This window comes from Sabethes cyaneus, chromosome 1 (assembly GCF_943734655.1).
Source record: "Sabethes cyaneus chromosome 1, idSabCyanKW18_F2, whole genome shotgun sequence".
NCBI classification, from domain to species: Eukaryota; Metazoa; Arthropoda; class Insecta; order Diptera; family Culicidae; genus Sabethes; species Sabethes cyaneus.
The window spans coordinates 157,441,758-157,455,615 of NC_071353.1; the positions used below are offsets into that span (position 1 = coordinate 157,441,758).

General features: G+C 43.9%; 1 protein-coding gene across 1 annotated transcript; it reads left to right on the plus strand.

Annotated features, from left to right (window-relative positions):
• The first annotated feature begins 5,237 nt into the window (after positions 1 to 5,237).
• LOC128732351 (uncharacterized) lies at positions 5,238 to 12,912 on the plus strand. Its single transcript, XM_053825598.1, has 4 exons — positions 5,238 to 5,262; positions 6,970 to 8,396; positions 8,517 to 8,921; positions 12,733 to 12,912. Exons 1-4 carry the CDS (start codon positions 5,238 to 5,240, stop codon positions 12,910 to 12,912), a joined length of 2,037 nt encoding a protein of 678 aa, XP_053681573.1.
• Positions 12,913 to 13,858: the final 946 nt, after the last annotated feature.

Consider the following 13,858-nt stretch of genomic DNA (forward strand, 5'->3'; position numbering starts at 1 on the left):
GGCAAAATTCATGTCACTAGCGGAGTCAGAGATGGCGCAATGCATCAGGATAGGCATGCAACGAGGAACGCTCGGGTTCAAATCCAGTAGCGGTCAATGTTAGTTAGGCTTTTTTTAAATAGCCTATCTTAATCGCATGAACCGACTTTACAAAAGTTAGCAGGAGGCGGAGGTAGAAAATGGAAAAGTATAAAAATAGAACTACAAATGCTGTTTTATAAACTTTTGCCAAAGTTTCTTCAGAAGCTGTTTAGCGCTCTATGCAGCTAACTCGAGGCACCTTGAAGTTCGGTTAATTACAGGTAAAGCTGCTTAGCAAGCTATACCTGCATAGACATAAAGCTTGTTAACCTTCTTTAGGCACCATTATCCGAATTCTAAGTTACTTTCAAGTTGTATGTTGAACTTTCAAGCTGCATGTTGGACTTTCAAGTTGCTACAGATATTAACGGTACTTTAATGAGAATGGAGTTCGGTTTACAAATGTAGTGTCTGGTTGTTCATCAAGAAAGTTCTGCGGAACTAAATTTGAACCAAATATGAACTTTCAAGTTTGTTCCTTAAGTGAAATTCGAACTTTTGGTTGCTTGGGCTCAGCTCTTTTGAGATAAACTGAAGTCCATTGTCCATTGTAGCATGAATGCTGAAACTGAGGCAGGCTGATAATGGGACTTAATGAAGGGCAAAATCAGCGTGGTGATGCACCTACCCCTGTGTATCTTCGAATTGAAGTGAAACAGATCCCTCGCCAAGTCATGACCTTTTATCACGAAGCCATCCCTAAAACCAATCTCGAATCTGCTACAAACCCTACCACGAGCCAGAGTATGAATAATTAACCCCTGGGTTTGGCTGAAATCGGCTTTCTCTAAAGCTTATTCATCATCGAGTCAGACACATGCATCGGGTTTCGTCACCACCAGTTCGCACAGCCCACGAGACCAGATTCTAACCTTTGTTTATTGTTTGAGGCTTCTGTTGGGTTCCCCACTTACCTGGTAACACTTGTAGCCATTCCGAGACGGATTCGCCTTACAGTACAGCGGTCAATATTCAGTTTTTTCGCCAAAACACAATCCGTGATGCTGAAATCAGCCTTGACTTTCCGAATGACCCTCAACCGCAGTTGACGATCAAGAGTTCAACTCCAACGTCTGGTCTGCGTCTTGCGGACAGCCCTGAGAGTTTCCTTGCCCCCCGCAATTACTTACACAACAGCTATTTTAGGATAGTCCGTCAGTCCCGTCAGCTCCCGAGCCGACACTGATGGATTCTGCAGGTGGCCGCACATGATCCCATCCTTACTACCGAACCGATTTAGCAAATAAGCTATTCAATGTGTCCCGCATTCATCCAAAAAATATGTAGTCGCTTTAGTCTATTCCTTCTAAAGTGTTACCGATCACTTTCAAATTGATCGGTACAATGAAGGAATTTTTCAGTTTAGCGTTTAGTTCTTAAGTTTTAGATTATTGTTTTTTTTTGTATCATCGGCTCTATATCATTGTTGTTAGTTTATTAAATGTTTTGCTATTATAATATTTGTTATTTTTTGTTTAACAAAGTTTTAAGGAATTACTAACACACAAAAACCGTTTGATCCAGACATAACCCTGGGAGCTCTCAACCGGTTCAGCTATCTGAAACGCAAAGAAATTTTGATAGCGGACCCACTGTATCCGGTTAGAGGAGTGAGAAGGGAGATAGTCGACGAGAGGGAGATAGAGGATGAAGAAAGCTGGAGGATGAAAAGGCCGAAAAGGGGATCAGTTGATCTCGATCGAACGATAAAGACGTCAGCAGCGAAAACGTCAAGTCTGCTGTGATTAATTCGAACCAACGTTAGGCTCGTGTTATACGAAATTGTACCGGTAAAACCTGGTTAAACCGGCAAAAAGTTGGGTCGTCTAGCAAAAGTGCAATAGTAAGCCTCGGTAAATTGACCGCGTGAAACTACTGGCGGTTCAGAACTGTAGCTGTGAGTGACGAACAAATCCGGTGATAGAAGGCGGAATCAACGCTCGTATTATCGAAGCCCACGAGGGGCACTATCAGGCAACGTTACTAATTCTGGACTGTGGCGGATTCCTGACGCTGGACGTCCGTATTTCAAATGGTCGGAGGTGCAAGATCCGTATCTCTGGCCATCACTCTGCCCTGTCATCGCTCCTAGGTCCCGCAATTCGACCGTAGTGTGGTCGTGGTACGTACCCTCTCTCCCTATCGTCATCCTGCATGTCATCGGTGGGCCCCAACGCGTTGTGATCGGTACCGCGACGAGAATGTAGAAACTCCGGAATAAAGATTAGTTAAAATGGAATACTATATTTAGGTACTAAAGAGCCGATCCTTTTTTCCTTCTGAATACTCTTTCGTTGTTCCGCTTTGCTTGCTTGAGACGGTAACTAGTCGAATGCGCTGAGTCCCCCGAACACGGTACGACCCTGAGAAGATAAAGCGACCCAGCAGGGCAGTGTGAGCTTTCTCACACTTCCAAAAAAAGGCGAAAGGCACGAGCTCGACAATGCTGCGCCACCGTAAAATGCAGCAGAAATTGAAGAGGTAGATCGAGAGCTAAGTGGTTTCATTGTTCCGCGCCTTGAGTCAAGAGACCGGAGCAATCTGCGAAACGGTGAAGAAGTATCCCGCCAAAATGGACTTTTTATGCAGAAGTGCCAGTCGTGGCCGGTCGTGTATGAGCAACAGGCAATCACCCAGAAGAAGCGGCTGAAAGTGGTTGCAAAAAACTATTTTCCGACGAAGCGCGACGTCATGGTCATAATGGATGACGAGACCGCTTGCCAGGCAAGGATTTTTTAACGTATTTCGACAACTTCTTCCGTACACTCTCGGAAGTTGCAAACTTAGAAGCGGCAACATATACAGTGTTCCTGTGCCGGGGTTTATCTGTGGTGTCAGCCTCAACGTGGATTTCATCGTCCAACACAATGTAGAACGGTTTCAAGAGTCACTTCCTGTACGGCTTCCTTGTGCGAGTTTTGGCCAATGGCCACCGTGTGCTGGTTGTCTTTTCGGTTTAGTGCTCTTCGAACATTGGAAGTGTGTAGTCCAGAACGTGTCATTGCTTTTTGCACAAAACAAACCGAAGCTTCTGCCTATTTTTAGCATATTCTGAATCGAAATTACCTTTTTGAGCACTTGGGATACGGTTGAATGTACGATTTCGAGCTCTTTACCGATCCGCCAATGAAAAGCAATTGGGCTTTCGACCATGGGAACAAGTTACGACGAAACTCTGCCGATCAAAGCAATACACTTTCTGCTATTTTTAGTCAAAATTTCAAAAAGTTCTTTACAGGAAAAAGTTACAAATAAGTGAGTTTGTCTAATTTTGTTTTCGAACGTAGTTTTTAATTACGTTAAATTTAAAATTGAAAAATTGTATTATGTGCTTTATAGAGCACATTATTGTTGTGGGTGAATCACCCTTATTCTGCGAGGCGAGTGACGTGACTATTTGGAGTCACCGCGAATCAGGTGACATTTGTCACCTAGGTGACTCGCTTTGTCACCTAGGTGACACGGCCTGTCACTTAGGTGACAGGGGTTTCTTACCTAGGTGACTCGGTTGTCACCTAGATGACTCGACTCGCCGTGGCGAGTCACGGCGAGTGACAATTGTCGGATTGAGCCACGTGACTCGCAGAATAAGGGCAATTATTGTATTATATGCTCCAAAAATGCTGAAAAAGTGTCACAAATATAACTGAAGCAATCGGTGTCGGTCAAAGTTGGTAAAGAACAGTGGATAAAGCAATATTACAAAATAAACACTAAAACATTCAACTTATGTGAATTGATCAAGAACAAACCGCGATAACCGAAGAACGTCGAACGGCAATAAGTGACGAACCTGGTTGCAATCACTTCTTGCTGTTGTGATCTTTCACCGCGAAACGCGGCTCCCTGGCGGCTCGTTAGTGATCTGTAACGGAACCGAAATCGAAAGCACCTGTTCCGCCAGATGTGGGTGGGTGCTGCAAACAATGTAATCGATGCCAGTGAATGGTCGACGGCGGTGGTCACTTTGTGGTTTCATCAATGACAGCTTTGCCCAACAGCTGCTCGCTGCACGATGAACGCTACTCTAAATTCAATGAAGCAATGAAATGAACTTGATTTGCATACAATAAAGGCTCCGCAAGCCGAACGGCGGAATGCCGGTTCAATGTTCTGATCTTCGGTAGGACTTTGTTGTATTAACCTCTTGGAATAAATTTGTTCTACTCTATGGATCTGGCACGAAAAGAGCATAGCTAGCTCTAATCGCAGGATAAGAGCCGGCAGGCAAACGAGTTAATCAGCGTCTCCTTGCGCGTTTGATAATTAAAAATTGCAAATAATTATAGAGCAGCGTCCGAACGAAGGCACACGTTGCTTTGTACACCCGCGTGCTTCAAAGTCATGATCATCGCCGGCGATAATGGCACGTTACTCGACGGTGATAGATCGAGCACAAGCTGCAATCTGCTAGCCCTATACGTGGTTCTGGTGGTTCTAGACTTCAACTTTGTATTGTAGTAATGACGGAATATTAGTCTTATAAACTGTGTTACATACCGACCGAGAAAAATAAACGACTGGTTAAAATCTGATTATGACAGGCCGGGTGTCACGCATGACACGATGACACAATCGAAACATGACGCAATGGAATTAATTCGGCTAAAGTTTTTGACGAAAAATCAAAAGAAAGTAGGCAAAGGGGATGGTTTATTGATGTATGCTTCGTACTCCATTGTGTTGAGAGGTGTGAGACGAAAAAAAAGATGGTTTTTGATTTATTCATTTCGAACAAATTTTCACAGGGCACTTGAAAGCACGTGCTTTGGTTGCTTGATTAAATCTGGAATTAATTCATATAAAACTAAACGCCACAGTACAGTAACAATGGAGTCAACGGCTACTGCGGTAAATTTCCACGTTCAGAAAACAAAAACCGTATTTGACAAGTCATTCTTTCACGGTGCTAAACAGTGTTTATCATTTAGGTAAATTTATCGCCAAATTAATCAATGACTTTGCGTAATTGTACATTGTTTAGCGTTCGTTTTATCCCGATCCCGGTTTAGTAGTGACTATAAAAATTCTTTTGGGGAATTTCGCAGGTAGCGAGTGCTGACGTGTGACTAGGGCATTGTTATTCTGTTGGCGATTTCCTCCGGCACATCGGACGGCCAACAGAGGAAGATTCGATTTACGTCGGAGCTCCGGAGATGGTTTCGTACCGGCCGAAAGAAGGTAAGATTCATTTTATTGAGCCGCGACTATTTATCGCCCGCCGCACGTACCTGTAGACTTTGAACTAAAAACTTCCCCTTGGTTACTTTTAAATGCTTCTTTAGGCCATCGTAAAACTGGGCTTTTATAGTCGTAGTAGTACGTTTTGTATGATCATACTTGATAGTAAAAATACGTGAATTTTCCGAGCCCAGGAACGGAAAGTATCACTCGCCTTTAATGGTTTCCGTTAAAAGCATTCAGCAAAAGGGATTCGGAATCGATGTCATGATCATTGATTTCAATTTCATGCATTCTCTACTTGGAACACCGCCGGCCAGATCCCGACACGGCGATTAAGTTTTGGCGTTGCGTGCGAAGGAGACTCCAACACAAGCTTTTTATATCGCGGACGACGTCGCGACGCGACGCGACGGTTCAAAGTATATACCTAGTATCGATTCGCAACCAAACCCGCAAGCCGATTGGCATTGATTGTTATTCGAAGCTCGTGCACGAGACCCAAATCGGTCTCCGTAGTCGGACGGACGGACGGACGGTTGCAAACACACACCGAAGATTGATCCACGCGAAAATACGAACGTCGTCGTTCCTCAGTATACTACAGTGAGTGACAAAGCTGGTAGGTAGTGCTTGCTGACCGATAAAGTGTGCTCGAAATGCGAAACACTGCACGGATTGAGGATTCACTCACGAACACTACCACTGTGCAATTACGAATGGGTAGTCCGAAAATGGATTAAATTTTCAGTTTCAATGTCAGCTGAGACATTATAAAATTAAGGCAAACGAGTTTATTTTTACACGGATGGGTAGTAACGTGAAAAACTGAAATTTATTCATGTTGGGAACTTGCTTTCTAATTTAGGCTTAAGAGCTATAAAACGGATCGCAATAGTTATTGCATTGCAATGAAATTGAATAGAATGAGTAAAGCACAGTCTCGGTGCAACACTCCCTAACGCTTTTGGCGAAAAAATAAATAAGGAAAAATAAAGTTTAAATATGCAATAACACTGTAACGAAAGGTCCTAGAGATTTGCAACCTTTTGCCAAAACATGTGTTTTGAATTCTTCAATAATCGCTCAGAACTAGCGAAATACTAGCAGTAAGTTTCAGTTCGCTGGCTTACTAAATTTTAGTCAATGAGTGGTACGAACGGGAGCAGTTTTCAATACATTTTGTTCGCTGGTTTGAAAATTGACAAGCACGTGTGTGACACGCGGTTCAGATTGATTGTTCTAGTGTTGTTTGTCGATCAAGATGGCTACTGAAGTTTTTGCATGGATTCTCTAAAAAATCTGGAAAAGTCCATCGGAAGGAATATTTAGAAGAAATTAATTCTGAATTCAGGAGTTAGAAATATTAGATGAATTTCAAGAGTCACTAGAATAATAAATCAAGGGCGAGGAAGGTCGCAGTGAATCCATCGATGATATTAATCAATCCACGCGTGCTGAATTTGAGCTTCTGTACCTAAAAATTAAAGGATTTTTAGGCTCGAAAATGCAAAAACCCATCAGCATCCACTGCCATGGCCGTGCAACCAATTACCCATACCGTACAGTCTCGAGTGAAACTTCCGGAAATAAAACTTCCGCATTTTGATGGATCCATTGGGGAATGACCCACGTTTAGAGATACCTTCCAGTCGCTGATAGGTTCCACACCTCAGCTAAGCAATGTTGATAAATTTTCATATTTAGTCTCATCCGTATCGAAAAATGCTAAGCGGGTAATCGAAGTGATCGAGGTCACAGCGGCCAACTATTATGTCGCGTGGGACTTATTAGAAAAGAGATACGAGAACAAATATCTCTTAGTAAAATCGTACGTGAAACCCCTTTTTGCCGTAGAATCCATGAAAAAAGAGTGCCACGAGTCTCTTAATAAATTGATTGATGACTACGAACGTAATCTAAAGATGCTCGAGAAGGTGGGTGAACATCCAGACGACTGGAGTACCATTCTCGTATTCATGCTCAGTTCGCGGCTTGATTCCGCAACCATGCGTAATTGGGAGACGCATCGGAGATCAACTAACGTCCCTACGTACAAGGAACTCATCGAGTTTTTGCGGAGTCATAGTTTAATCCTTCAATCTGCTGCTGCAGCTAAGCCTCGACCATCAGATACTCCTCGCACGTCCCTCTCATCTCGTTCTAGCACTACCAAGCTAACCTCAGCGCATTCAGCCATGTCGACACCGCAGAAAACTTGTCCCTTCTGCAAACAGTCATCGCATTCATCGTTCCAGTGGGAAATCTTTCGCAAAATGACCGCTACTGAGCGGTTCGAAGCCACTAAGAAAAATGCACTCTGCATTAATTGCCTTTCGCCTTCACATCTCGTCAAGAACTGTGCGAGTGGAGCCTGCCGCGTGTGTAACCATAAACATCATACGATGCTGCATCAACGAACCAATTCGTCTAATAGTCAAACAAACCAGCCTCAAGCATCGAAGCCTGCGTCATCTGGTTCGCAGTCATTCTCTTCGTCCTGCACTCCAGCAAACCACTCACAGTCTTCTCAAACAAACAAACCATTTACGTCTCCAGAAAACCTAGCCCCCACAGTCACTGCCCTTTCGGCAAGCCACTTTTCGTCAGCACCCAACGAGCAGCAGCATATCGTCCCTACAAAGGTGTCACTATCAACAGCCCTCGTGAAGGTGTTCAATTCTACCGGACAGTCCCTTTGGGCCCGTGCTCTTCTGGATTCGGGGTCGCAGCCTAATTTCATATCGGAGCAGCTTGTTCAAAAATCGAGGCTAAGGCGTAACAAGGAATTCATCCCAATCAGTGGTGTTGGACTTTCATCTACGTTGTCTAAATATTCTACTACCGTTCGAATCCAGTCCCATCGCGCTGATTTTGATACCAGTTGGACATTTCACGTTCTTTCCAAGATTACAATGGAGTTGCCAAATCAAGTGATCGACGTATCCAGTCTAAAGATTCCATCAGACATCCTGCTAGCGGATCCCTCGTTTAGTCAACCTGGTCCTATAGACCTGATCTTCGGTATAGAAAACTTTTACGACCTGCTGAAGGCTGGCCAACTAAAGAATGATCCCGAAGCACCTGTTCTCCAAAACACTGCTCTGGGATGGGTGGTGTCAGATCTGAGGAAGGTCAGATCTGGTAAAATATAATCATCAGTCGCTACAATCGGTACTGGTACAATCGAGGAAGAGTTGGCTCGATTTTGGGAAATCGAATCTTGCCACACTACCAGTACCCTTTCTTTAGAGGAAGCTGCATGCGAGGAGCATTTTGCCAAAACCACTACGCGAGATTCCACCGGTCGCTTCGTCGTCACACTTCCGAAATGGGAAGCAGTATTTGCTAAACTCGGCAGTTTGAAAGAAATTGCTACTCGTCGTTTCTTAACTTTAGACCGTCGACTTCTCGCTAACCAGGTTCTAAAAGAATCATACGCAGCATTCATTGACGAGTATGCCGAGCTCGGACACATGAAGCTGATAAACAACCCTGATCCTGCACTACAAACCTACTATTTACCCCACCATTGTGTCGTGCGACCAGACAGCATCACCACGAAGTTAAGAGTAGTGTTCGATGCATCCTGTCCAACGGATACTGGAGTATCTCTTAACGATGTCCGCATGGTTGGCCCGCAAGTACAGGACGACCTGGTAGTCATACTTCTTCGATTTCGGTTTCCTCAGTACGCGATCATCTCTGACATCGAGAACATCCCTAGTAACAATTTGGGTTTTATTACACTCTTATGATGCAATTTAAGTCCAAAATTAGTCACGAAAACCGCCATAAGAGTACTATAAAACATAAATTGTTACTTGGGATGTACAGACAAATTCTCATGTCTCGTCCTGATCAACAACTCTTACTCATTCTTTGGATTCGCCGTCGGAACCCATCAGGACTTACCAGCTAACTACCGTAACATACGGTACTTCATCGGCTCCTTACCTTGCGACCAAATGCTTACAAAAACTTGCGGAAATCGGATTGAAGAGCCATTCTGTTGCTGCTGCTGTAGTGGGCAAGGATTTTTATATGGGCAACTTACTCGCAGGCACCCACACTGTCGATGAAGGCCAAGAATTAATTCAACAACTTCTCCAACTGATGCAATCAGCTGGACTTCCGCTTCATAAGTGGGCTTCCAATAGCCCAAGCATTCTCCAAGTCGTTCCAGAAAACCTGAGGGATGAGTGTACGTTATTAGATATCGAGCCATCTTCGCCAGTAAAAACCTTCGGTTTACAATGGGACGCTCGTGCTGATGAATTTCGTTTCGAGGTACCGCAGCACAGCGAAAGTCTTCCGATCACCAAGCGAATCGTCCTTTCGGACATTGCGCGGCTTTTTGACCCGCTGGGACTCGTCGGCCCAGTGTTAGTACAAGCGAAATTGTTCATGCAAGAACTCTGGAGAGAGGGAAAAGCCTGAGATGAAGAACTCAGCGACTCCGCTCAACGTTAATGGATAGAACTACGTGACAACCTCGAAGGTCTTGGGCAGCTTAGTGTTCCACGATGGGTAATAGCCACCCCGTCTGCCGTGTCATTGCAGTTGCACAGCTTCTGCGATGCCTCTACGCGTGCCTATGGTGCATGCATCTACGTCCGAGCAGTCTTGTCGAACGGAGATATCTTTGCCAACCTGCTCTCTGCCAAGTCTAAAGTGGCCCCACTTGGAAACTCTAAACGAAATCCCACGGTCTGGCCTCGACTCGAGCTCTCTGCGGCTCTGCTTCTTAGTCACCTTTTCGAAAAGTTTGAATCCAGTGTGAATCTTTAGGCGAAAGGTTTCTTTTGGACAGACTCGACAATAGTATACCACTGGCTGTTATCGAGCCCATCGCGTTGGAAAACCTTTGTGGCAAACCGGGTCTCGGAGATCCAGCAATTAACGATCAAAGGAATCTGGGGACACGTACCTGGCTTGGAAAATACCGCTGACGTTATATTCCGTGGAATGTCTTCCAACGAATTGAAGGATTTCGCTGCATGGTGGAATGGTCCTGACTATCTTCGTCAACCACCTAGATTTTGGCCTTCACTTAGTGCTCCAGTACAACCAGAGTTTCCACCGGACCAGTTAGAAGAAAAATCTATTGCGCTACCGGTTCAAGTTTTAACTCCCAATGAATTATTTTCGTTATATTCATCGTTTACAAAGCTCCTACGTATCACTCCGCTGATTCGCAAATTCATTCACAACTCAAACCCACAGATTCGAGACTTACGTCGTAATGGACTCGTCACCAAGGCTGAACTCCGTGAAGCAACGAAAAATCTCGTTAGAATCGCACAGGTAGAGCGGTTTCGCAGACATAGCTCGCGATGGACAGGTCAAAAAGAACTCAAGGCTGTAGGCTTTATCTCCGCTGTTATCCAATGGCATATTGCGCGTCGGTGGCCGGCTGAGAAACGCTCCAGTAACATACAACCAACGTCATCCGATGATCCTTCCAAATAGACATTCGCTTACTGACCTGATTCTGAAGTTTTATCATCTCAACAATTTCCATGCTGGACTTCAGCTAATGACAGCAGTAGTTCGGGAACGATTCTGGCCACTTCGTGTTCGCGATCTCGCTCGGCAGGTAGTGCATTCCTGTGTAATATGTTTCCGCTGCAAACCAGAAGTTATGGAACAGCTCATGGGAGAATTACCACCAGAACGTGTAACGCAAGCCTTTCCATTCCTTCGAACGGGACTGTGGACCCTTTTTCTACCGCGCGTTACACCGAGGACCTCCAGTGAAATGCTATAGAGTAAGGAGGGGTAAAAGTGCGATTCAATGATTTATCGGTGCAGATTCCGAGTAAATTTTCTACATTGGCATGGATGGGTGACTACTTTGATAGCTTGAATCTAACGTAAATTTTGGTTGCTTACGAAGCATAGTTGCTGAGTTATGTGCAAATGTTATTTTAAGGCGGTTTTGATGTAATTTTTCGTTATACGGCAAATACAATATTAACAGGAGGATATTACTTGTTGAAAATTTCTCACTCAGATATCTGTTTTGAAAATACGGCGAAAATAATTTACAAAATATATTTCGCTTTTCCGTAATTCTATCTAACCCCGTCAAGCGCCTACCGGGTAAAAGTTCGATTCATGGACGGGGCAAAAGTACGATTCATGGACGAGGCAAAAATGTATAGCTAATTATATACAGCTTTAGGCACTATATTACAGATACTAGAAATGAAAGATCTGCAGAAAACTGTGTGCTCTACAGATGTTGGCCGAAGAAAAACAATGTGTTTCCGCTTATGAAACAAAAAACAAACGTTTGGAAAAGTTTCGATCTAACGGAAGCTGCAATACACCAGCGCAAAATAGAAAACGGGCAAATTGAGAATATTCCTTACCGAAACATAACACAGATTGAAGATAATATGGTTTTGTTAGCTACAGCTGGGCTAATTTCATGGATTCTAGCTTGGAACTTTTGCCCCGCGGTATTCGAACTTTTGCCCTGCTGGTGGGGTAAAAGTGCGAATCTGCACTTGATCAGAAGAAAGAAGAATTTATTTTGCAAAACACTATTACCGCAGATGATATATAGTTGAATGTGAAGACATTGAGTTACTGCATCATTATAAAATATATTATGTTGTTGTCCTTCATTATATCTCACGAATATTGATGACAACTTCAAACATCGCACTTATGCCCCGCCCTACTCTATTGCTATCTTCGTATGTCTGGTAACCAAGGCTGCACACGTTGAATGTGTTGCAGATCTTGAGCCAGACATTCATTACCGCTTTAAAACGCTTCGTAGCCCGACGGGGCAAACCAGACCTGAACGAGTGCGACAATGCTGTAAACTTCAGAGGTGCCAAGCGCGAACTAGATAAGCTCGTTCGGTTGTTCGGATCTCAGCATCATCAACACCTCATAGCTAGCAGCTGTGACTGATGAGACTGATTACCTCTCTGGACTGCAACCTCGGACACGCTGGACCTAACAACGGGACAATGTCAACCTGGACACGATGGTTCTGCGGAAGGACGAAAATTTACCACCGCTCAAGTGGAGACTGGGACGCGTAACACAAGTATTTAGAGGCGATGACAACAACATTCGTGTAGTCACAGTCCGGACGAAAGAAGGCGAATTCCGGCGTGCCATCACGAAAATCTGCGTATTACCCATACAACAACCAAGCGCAGGTCCGGCATCGTCCGCAGACGAGCAAGAAGGAACCTAGGATCCTTCCAACGATCGCAGTGTATTTCACTGCGCAACATTGGGAGGTCAACTGCGTCCTTTTACGAAACTTTTACGTTCCAAGATTCTGGAAGCACTGTTCTTTTCGCGCGAACAAAATACAACTGACATTTGACGCGAAGGAAAGACGGCGAAAAACAAAAACATCTCAGCAGCCAACGACCAGGTAATTATTATTACAAAACGATAAAAAGCACAATATTTATCAAATTGTTTCTTATTTTTTAGTTATGTGGTATCAAAATGACGGAAAGCGACTTCGAAGATATGGAGATACTGGATTTATCGCAGGATGAAAGTGGCATGAGTGCAGAATATTATCCGTTTGACGCCTCCGATTTCGAAGCTAATCCCACTTATCGTACATCACGGGTACGAAAAATGCCAAAGAAAACGAAGTTTGGATAGACTTTTCCCTCGAAACGTATATATGGAACATTGAATTCGAGTAATAACTATGACAGGAGTACAACTCAGTTTTGCGGTGAGAAATTCTCTATGAACGACCTGAAGAAGGGATTGATGAATTACTAGTGTGGAGTCTAACCAAACCAGCCTGGATAGACTAGACAGGAACAAATTTTTTCTTCTACTTCACAAGCGAAAGGCACGCCTATCCGATTTTACCGACGAACTGCTTGCTGGATATAAAAATATCCAAGTGAAAATGTATGTGCTTGTACATTCCCTATCTTTAATCAGCTCCAAAGATTATGATAGAGCCGAAGTGGTTTTGGGGCTAGTAATCAGAAGTTCGGGTTTAAGGGACCGAGCTGGAGCTGAACCAAAACGTGCTCCATTTAGTGAGTGAACTAAAAAAGCGGAACAAGAACCGATTCGTGAGGCCAATGGATGCCAGTTTCATTCTTTGGGCAAACTACATTCAGGGATCAGTCGCACATCTACGGGATAATCTTATAGCTGCCGCCACCACCACCACCAGAACATCTGAAGAAATTTTTCAACACACAGAATGATGTGGGTGCCCAAACACTGCTTGAAGGTTCGCCTGAAGATGCTAGTGGAAACTGTAAATGATTGAAATGGTATTGAAAGATTTGGAAGATCGACGGGAATATGGAAGATGTGGTTATCGAAGCTTATTTCATCAAAAAAGACGATGGTAAAAGTGTCACACTGCAGACAGTCAAGTTCGTCACAAGAAAAGTTAATCTCCTTAACTCCTTATCTGAATTTGTATTGCGGGTTTCTCTAGTACTTTCCGTGAATCCTTTATTTTGGTAAGTTTTCTCCCGAAATGTCTCCAAAGAGGATTAGCGCTTCATCCAAGTATGTAGAGGCAGTAGAGGGATGTCCCCCATCAGTGCATTTTGCTTGCATTTGTCTGCATGCT